Source organism: Cajanus cajan, chromosome 5 (assembly GCF_000230855.2).
Source record: "Cajanus cajan strain Asha chromosome 5, NIPB_CcT2T_4, whole genome shotgun sequence".
Classification (NCBI taxonomy): Eukaryota; Viridiplantae; Streptophyta; class Magnoliopsida; order Fabales; family Fabaceae; genus Cajanus; species Cajanus cajan.
In genome coordinates this window covers 26,531,781-26,540,762 of record NC_138521.1, presented here as the reverse complement: position 1 = coordinate 26,540,762, position 8,982 = coordinate 26,531,781, and the positions used below count along the sequence as shown (strand labels likewise).

The window sequence follows — 8,982 nt, the reverse complement described above, 5'->3', positions numbered from 1 at the left end:
ACTAAAAAAGTAAAAACTTCTATTACATTAATAAAAAACGGACAATATTACAAAAATAAATTAACATTTCAGATTAAAATAATTATAAAATTTAAAAAAAAAATCTACTTTAAATTATAGAGATATAGGAATAAAAAAAATTATTTTAAATTATAAAGATTTAATTATTATTTTTTATTGGCTAAAATAGTATTTTAGTCCTTTATAATAATTGTTTGTTTTAATTTAGTCCCACTTTTATTTTTGGTCTCAATTTGATCCTTAATAAATTAATTGATTGCAATGTCGAACTTCCGTCCAAATTATTTAAACAAAGTTAATTGTTGGCCACGTGGATGCCACGTAGATGCATAGGTGGATGCCACGTGGACACTAAATTTTTTGAAAACACCTGGAACCAAAACGGCCCGTTCTGAAACCAGAACGGGCCGTTCTAGGTGCACTCTTGATGTGTTAATTTTGCATCCGGAATGACCCGTTCTAGGTGCAAAATTAACACACTAAAAGTGAAACCAGAACGGGCCGTTCTGGTTTCAGAACGGGCTGTTCTGGTTCCAGACTGCTAAACACAAGCGGTTAATGATTATAGTACACGGTTGTGAATTGTGGAAGGAAAAAGACCCAAGGTACAAAGCATTTCAAACACTGGATTTGGTAATATTGTCAATAGAAATTGATAACTTCAAAACCTAAACAGTTGGGCTATACAGTGTATCATTAAGGACAATGCAGCATATCACTAAAGACAATGGTAGTAGATTTTATTTCATTATTAGTCAAACTGGAGTGAACCACTTACTACCAAGTTGACACTATACAATAAAGGATGAAATGACATGGTATTTTTCCTTGAAGTCATTAACGATGTACCCCAACAACAACAACCTGTTCTTGAAGAGGTAGAACCTGTTCTTGAAGAGGTAGAACCTGAAGTAAAGGAAGAGGATACACAAGACTAACATTTCACCACACAACCACATGCAGGGACGGATCTAAGTTAATCATAGTGGGGGCACTTGCCCCCACTAAATTTTTTTTCATTTTTTTTATATATAAAATATTAATAATTTTATAAAATATATATTATTAATTATATTTTAATTATCTTGTTATATCTAATATAATAAATACATTAATATTTTTTTTATACTTTATTTTATTTTTTAATTATTTTTTATTTTGTGGTAAAATTATCTTCATTTTTAATGAAGAAAAAATTTACTTACTTTAAGAGTAAGTCTTGATAGATTTATTCTACTTAATAATTAATGTTCTATATCAAATTTTTAAAAATTTAATTGTTAAGTTAAAAAACTTTTCATGTATAGATCAAATTTATAAAATTTTTTAAAAAACTAAAAATCATATAATACTTCGTTAAATTAATTCAAAATAACATATAACATATTTTTGTTTTAAATGATTGTAAAAATTTAGAGGAGACTAAAAGAAAATAAATTAATAATTTTATTATGTTTATCCTATTAATTTTTATCATTTTATTCCTCTAATTTTAAATAAGTTGCAAAAAATTATTAAGTGACACTTAAATATTTCTTCAAACAGAAAGAGAAAAAGGAAAAGTTATCACTCTATTTATAAGACAATTGAATTTTAAAAATAAGTAATTTTAAAATTTTTACCATAAAAAAATATTTTCAAAATTATTATAGTTCTGGAACGGGTTGTTCTGAACTCAGAACGGACCGTTCTGGTTTCAGGTGCCTTCAAGAAGTTTGGCATCATCTACGTGGCATCCACCTATTCATCTACGTGACATCCACGTGATCAACAGTTAACTTCGTTTAAATAATTTAGACGAAAGTTCGATATTGTAACCAATTAATTTATTAGGGACCAAATTGAGATTAAAAATAAAAATAAAATTAAATTGAAACAAACAATTATTATAAGAGACTAAAATATGTTTTTAGTCTTTTTTATTTTTTATTTTTTTTTACTTATTAGACGGAAATATAAGCGCATTTTTTGGGAAACAATAGATGACGTGAATTTAGTATTTGTCGTGAGTAGTACAGTTTTTGAAGTGCAAGTAAGGGATCGCCAACGGCAAAGAGAATAGCATTAGCATAGCACCCTCTTTCCTGCTATGCCTCTGATTTACTCCTTCGTCACACCAACAACGTGAGGTTCTTTCATCTTTCCTATTCCCCAATTCGCCATTGGTCAAAGGTAACCCTCCATTTCACACTTCCCAAGGCCAACCAATACTATATCTATATTACTCACTTTCTCTTTTTCTTTTAATTATTATTATTATTATTATTATTTATTTATTTTCTTTTTCATTCCCATGTCCCATTTGGTTACCGAGAGCAAGGGTAAAAAAAACACGACACGTGAGATTGGGATTTTGATTTTGATTTCGATTTCGATTTCGACAAACTCTTTGTGCGCATGTTGTAATAAATCAATCTCTGGTTCCCTATTTGTAGTTGACTTGGTGCCAAGGTTTCCGATTTCGATTTGAAGGCTGAATAATTGTTGTGTTGTGCGAGTTTTTTTTGGGGTTTGTTCCCACAATCGCAAATGGCCGCGGTTCGTAGGCGGGTATGGCAGTTATCGGGGTTCGGTGCTTTTGGGGCTTCCAATTCAAAACTATCGTCTTCGTTCCAAAGACCAATCTTTGATCCATTCCCTCTTTTGGGCACACGAAATGTTTCTCAATTGGTCAAAGCCAACGGAAAGCACTTGTTTCTCGTCGATACCTTGGCCCTTGTAATAATTCTCGCACGCGTCTCTTTCCTTTTTCAGTTTCGTGTTTATTTTTATTTTTTTGTATATTTTTTTTGCTTTAATTGAATATTGGCTTTGTTTTTTGGCTTGTAGGTTAGGAGACTCGAGGGGGAAGGAGTGCCCTCAAAGCATGCTGAGGCAATAACCGCTGCCATAACTGAAGTGTTGAATGACAGTCTCGAGAATGTGTCTCAGTCGTTAGTGTCAAAAGGAGAAATGCAGAAAGTAAGACTTTCCTTTGGTGCCAAATGCAATCTTTGTTTTTGTTGTTCTTTGGATTTGAGATTTGTTTTTGGATTGTCCCTTTTCAGTTTTGTTAGTTTTGGAATGTTGCATGGTTTGCACTAATAGAAGCTGTTTTGGTTATTTTTTTCTTGTTGAGACTGAAATGCTCCAAGAAGCCAACCTGTCCAAGTTTAAAGCAGAGGTTCAGAGCTCACAGGTATTTCTCAATTATGTGGATGTTATGTGTTAAGTTTGAGGTTTAGGGTTTTGGTCAATGTGGATGTCTTAGTGCTGGTACTGCTAGTGAACATGATAGGGCTGAACGAAGGATCTGTGTGTTGCTTACATTATATTCATTGCAGGCACCAGACATCTTATTTTACTGTCATAAATATGACTTCCATGAACTACAGTTATTCAGGACGAAAAATACTTTTTCCATTTAATTATTGATGAAACGTTGTATTGAATATGTGCCATCATGCTTCTCCAATATTAGGTAAATGCAAGGTGCCCGTTGTGTCTGTGTTCTAGTACAGAAATGAATCACGTTAATGGAATTATTTGATCATGCTCTCTCTGAAAGTAATTAGAATGAAGACAATAAGTTGTTTAAGTTGATCACGTAGTTCCTTCACTGTTCTTCTCCATTTTTCTAAGGCTGGCACTTTTATTTCTTTTATTTTCTTTCCACTCACTGCTGCTATTGTAGATGATCTTCTCAGTTGTCTCTAGCATCCATAACATAATGAATGAACTTTGGTCCCTTTTGAAATTGGTGTGACTATGATCATGATGAATGATTCATTATATTGGGTTTCTTGAAAAATTCAATTTTGGTATTTAGTTGAAACTTATGCTCTGATAGATTGCTCTGCGCTTACTCTTTATCTTTTGTTGTCGTTGCATTTCATAATTATGTTATATTTATTTTAATTCTTAACTTTATGATGTACAAGAGAGTCAATGACATGTTCAAGTCTCTGTGGAGACGCTTGACATATGATCTTTGTAAAATCAGATAGTGTAAAAAAGCTTAGGTAGAAAGTAAACAGATTCTAATTTAGAGAAAGAAAAAAAGATAAATACTAATTATTTATCAGTTATTAAAATGGTTAGTTCTGATGTTTAGACGGTTGGTTTATTGGACTGCATTTGGTTAAGCTAAATTTATTAACTCCTGGTTAACCTATATATTTGAAGATCTTTAAACTAATTGAGCTGTGTTATCTTAAAATTATTCATGTGTTTAGGTGGGATGTCTTGAGGATATTATTGTCGTCCTCCTCAAGGTTTATCTCGTTTAATAATGCGAAAGCATAAGATTAGTTTAGGAGTCATTTGGTTTGAGAAAATGTTATCCATTTGGCCTAGGCATTTTCTATTTGCATTTTCATAAAAAATAGTAAATGGTATTGAAAACATGTTTGATTGGATTGGATTTTAGAAAAATTTTTCAAAACTCAACCCAAAATTGAAAACAATAAAACACCATTTTCTAAGTTTTTATAGGCGCCAATTTTAGAAAGCATTTGCACTACAGTTTCTGCCATCTTTCCTTCAATCTCGTCCTTGTCTTTGCGAGATAGTCTCTCCATCAAATCTTACTGCTCTTCTGACTTCGCTTGCCAACCCCACCTTTCGTGACTTCCACCTCCTTCATCGCAGCAAAATTAGCACTTGCAATCTTGTCAATTTTCTAAGTTTTCATGGGCTTCAATTTTAGAAAGCATTTACAGCGCAGCTTCTGCCATCTTTCCTTCCATATTGTCCTTGTCTTTGCCAGAAGTCTCTCCATCAAATCTCACTTCTCTTCTGACTTTGCCTGCCACCCTCACCTTTGGTGACTTCCACTTCCTTCGCCGTAGCAACATTAGTGCTGTCTACCCGCTGCCACCTTTGCAACTCCAACAAGTTTTACAACTACAAACAAGTCCCGTGCTGCTTGTAAACATGAAGGTGGTGGACAAAGTTGTCAAGAAGGCGCAGAGAACTGAAAACTAAGAGAAAGTTCCTCAAAATGCTCAGTCACCCTTTTCTTCCTATGCCACCTTTGCAACACCAACAACAAGTTCTACAACTACGAAGAAGACTGCTTGTACCCATGAAGTTGGTGGACAAAGTTGTCATGGCTTTGAAGATGGCTCAGACAATAAAATGAAGAGGGTTCTTCAAAATGCTCAATTACCTTTTTTTCCAATGCTCTATGCTAAGTTTGAAGTCTCATTTCTCTTTTATTGGCTTCCAAAAACTGTTGAAAACAAAAAATGGGATTTTAAATGAGACATTTTCTAGAAAATTTGAAAATGAAAACTATTTTCAGAAAAAAAAAACAAGAAATGAAAATAAAAAATGATTTTTCAAACTAAATGTAAATGACCCCTGGTTTTTTTCCAAATGGACCGGTCCAACTACTGCACCTTATATTGTGATATTTGTTGATACTTAATGGATATGTGGAGAACGACTTTTGCTCTTCCGTTGAAACAATTGTTTAGGAGAGTAATTTAAATGGTTGAATCATAATTCATGTGGTGGCAAATACATACATAGTATGGTTGATTCTGTTGCATTATGTTTATTGTTGAGACATTTATGCTGGGAGGGAATCCATCTTACATTGGGATTTTTTTTTTCTTGGTCTTATTTTCACTTTTTCTTTATCCTTGTAATTTTATTTACCTCAATGTGTTTGTTATTTTGATGTTGATGAGGTTGGGTTTATTTGCCTGGTGGTGTAATATGCTGAAAAACTTACAATTCAGGGTCACCATTTTTCTCTCTTACAACATGAGACTGAGAAGCTTAGGAATGATATAGATAAGATGCGTAGTGAATTGAGGTATGCTTCATCAATTTTAGCAATTGGCCTTGATCAACTACTACAGTTGTATTCATTTGTTTTTGTGATTTTTTTTTTGGTGCAATCACATGGTTTGTAATGCAGGTATGAGATAGACAAAGTCACTGCTGGGCAGCGATTAGATTTGAACCTCGAAAGGGGGTAAGAGTTAAGAATAAACATGTTGATTGTCAAAGATTAGAGAACTTTTGTTAGATTGAAATCCCCTTTTTATCTGTTACTGCTTACAAGTTATATTAAAAATACAGGAGAATAAGGGAGGAATTGTCTGATCAAAATGCTGAAACTAACAACCTGACAAACAAACTTGATAGAGTAAGCAATTATGAGACATTTAGAAGTTATTTTCATTCCTTGACAAATTGGCAATTTACATTTTGAAAACACTTTGCTATATAATTCACATTCAGGAAATTCATTCTTTAAGAGCACAGCTGGAAGCAGCCAAATATGATGTCATAAAATACTGCATAGGAACACTTGTTTCAATCTCTGCGGTTGGTCTTGCTGTTTTACGTATCTTGATGTAAACGGATTGTATTCCAATTAACATCCACCAAAATGAGGTGGAAAAGAATCAGGAGTAGCTGTTTTGAAGATGTATCTTCTGTCAAACAATTGCATTACAATACTAGCTCAACTTTTTTTTTTTTTTTTTTTTTTAATTTTTTTTATTTGGTTTATACTAGTGGAGCTGAAAGAACTAGCTCCAATTAGGCACGAATTGGGCCTTTTTTAAAGCCCCATTCTATATTCTTTCGTTTATTTATTTGCCATATTTGTGCAATTTGAGCGTGGCTGTATGGTATCAATACAATACAAGCTCCTTAGTTTATAATTTAATCCCTCGACTCTTCTACCTAAGCGGGAGAATCCAAATGCTTATTGCCACTAATTCTAATCGAAAAAGGTTCCTTTATTCGCTTCAAATTTCACGACATTGTACAACCCAATATTAGGTACAGTAATACATAATGTTAAAAGCTGGATGGATTTGAAGGGAATAATTAGATTAAATGTAGTTAAAGTTGTTAATTGTTCGTTAGCACGGCTGCTATTTCTCAATATATTCTTATTTTTATCTCTGATATATAATACCTCTTTTGTAATCCCTCTTCGAGTGCTTTCTCTCCTCTCTCACATACTGCATGTATATCAGAGCTTTATTGCAGAAGTGGGTGAAGCTCTTAGGTCTCACTTTGTAAAACAAACTTTCACAAATCATGTAGCAATCAAGTTGAATGTAGAATCTTCTCTACAATGGAAACAAGAGGTGCCACAAACACCTTAAGCATATTGAAGAGTCTGGAGGATAATTTACTCAGTACTTGAATGAAGAAGATTGAGCCAACGAAAAAGTCAATGAAGAATGCCCAAATTGGGAACAAGATCAACTTCTAGATTCTTGGCTCTTAGCCTCCATGTTCGAGAACCTTCATACAAAAATGGTTTGATGGGAGTGTTCTTTTGAAATTTGGAAGAAATTTGAATTCTTTTTTCAGAGCCTAATCAATTGAAGATGCAATTAAAAAGTGTAAAAAAAAAAAAAGGGTTCTGTGAATGAGTTGTTGTCTATTTGTAGATACTCTAGTTCTATATTCTCCCGTCAATGTTGAGGATCATATTGAGGCAATTGTAAATGGATTGCTCTCCAAATATAATCCATTTGTAACATCTATTATGTTAAGAATCCAACCCTACTTTGTTCATGAAATGAAGGCTTTGTTGATTGCTCAAGAAGTTGTCCAAAAAGATAGAAAGAAGAGTCTAATGGCTTCAAGCAAAATATGCAAGCAAATTTCATCCAAAGTTATTAGCTTATTGAGGTAGAGGAAGGTCCAACTGTAGAGGAGGCAAATTTCAATACACAAATCAAAGATGCAGTAAAATATAACAATCAAGGTGGTAGGCAAGATGTTAATAGATCACAGTGTTGAGTGCGTGACAAATTTGGCCACAATGTTTTGAATTGTTATCAGATGTTTGATCCCTATTATCAAGATGTTCCTATTTTATGAAATAAAAATGACAAGATTGTTGAAAGTACAATTATGATCATTGTATTAGGGAGCATTAATGATGCAAGTATAATAATGTTGGTTATACAAGAAATCCTTTATGACGCTTCTTGGTATCCAAATTCAGTTGCCACCATTCATGTAACTAGATTCTTCAAACCCTATGGTAAAGGCTTTATATATTTGTGGCAATAAGATCAAAGTAGCTATTGTATTAGCCACCAATATAAGACACATTGGTAAATCCTTCTTTCTTTCTCTGAAGAATGTCTTTAAGCCATTGGCTTTGTCTAATCTTTTGCAATGCTATTAACAATTTGAATTTTTTTTTTGGTGTATTTCAGTTTTTCATTTGAATTTCATGTTGATATATATCTCGTTAAATCCTAGGAAACTAGGAAAGTCCTCTTGGAAGGAAAACTAAAAGACGATCTCTATGTCTTTGATGATATCACCATTTAAAATAATCCCTTGAAGTTTCCTTGATATGGGTAGTCACAGGTCTCACATGACTACTAGCGATAGTATTGCGAGAGTGACATGATAGCCATGAATCGGGAATGGTTGGAATCACTTTTTCCTTTTTTTCTTTCTTCTTCTTCTTTTTCTCGGCTTGAAGAAAGAAACATTAGTTAGTTATGTCACTAATGTTATTAAGAAGGCAAAAAGGCTTTCAAGGCACAAGAGGGGGTGTTGGAGAGAAACATGATTACCGTACCAAAAGTCTTAGAGCCACCCTTATGGAGTTTGTGAGTTGCTTTGGAGGCTTAGGTGGCCAAAGTAGTCCTTTGTTTAGGGGTACAAGTGAGGGGTCTAAACAATTAATCAGTTGATGATATAAGAGGCTTTATAATGGTGTCCACATGTTTCACTTAGAGAAGTTTGTTGGAACTAAGCATATGACCTAAAAAATATAGCTAGGAGTTAGAACTATGCAAACGGGTAACTAGAAAATAAAATAAAATATGATGGTGTTATGATAATACCTTGGAAGAAATAAAGCCATATGTTTGTCGGCTAAAGCTTGACTTATGTGGGCTTAGGATAGGCTTACTCGTAGAGTCTTTAGAATGATCATAATTAGCTTGGTCAAGTAATATTTTGTAGGATCAATGAAAA

General features: G+C 33.3%; 1 protein-coding gene across 2 annotated transcripts; it reads left to right on the top strand.

The window, feature by feature from the left end:
- Nucleotides 1–2,025: 2,025 nt before the first annotated feature.
- Nucleotides 2,026–6,632, top strand: LOC109790480 (protein FMP32, mitochondrial). 2 transcript variants are annotated; one of them, XM_020349637.3, is made up of 8 exons: nt 2,026–2,193; nt 2,457–2,739; nt 2,851–2,982; nt 3,140–3,199; nt 5,748–5,824; nt 5,930–5,986; nt 6,094–6,160; nt 6,256–6,632. In XM_020349637.3, exons 2-8 carry the CDS (start codon nt 2,551–2,553, stop codon nt 6,373–6,375), a joined length of 702 nt encoding a protein of 233 aa, XP_020205226.1. In that variant the 5' UTR covers nt 2,026–2,193; nt 2,457–2,550; the 3' UTR covers nt 6,376–6,632. The 2 variants fall into 2 exon arrangements, with proteins under 2 accessions (XP_020205226.1, XP_029125507.1); XM_029269674.2 differs by lacking the exon at nt 2,026–2,193 and adding an exon at nt 2,222–2,360.
- The last annotated feature ends 2,350 nt before the right edge of the window (nt 6,633–8,982 follow it).

Excerpts from the sequence above, each read along its gene's own strand:
- LOC109790480 (XM_020349637.3), top strand. The coding sequence starts at position 2,551 with ATGGCCGCGGTTCGTAGGCGGGTATGGCAGTTATCGGGGTTCGGTGCT. Across the intron at positions 2,740-2,850 it reads TCGTCGATACCTTGGCCCTT|GTTAGGAGACTCGAGGGGGA; the intron begins GTAATAATTCTC and ends TTTGGCTTGTAG. Across the intron at positions 5,825-5,929 it reads AAGATGCGTAGTGAATTGAG|GTATGAGATAGACAAAGTCA; the intron begins GTATGCTTCATC and ends TTTGTAATGCAG.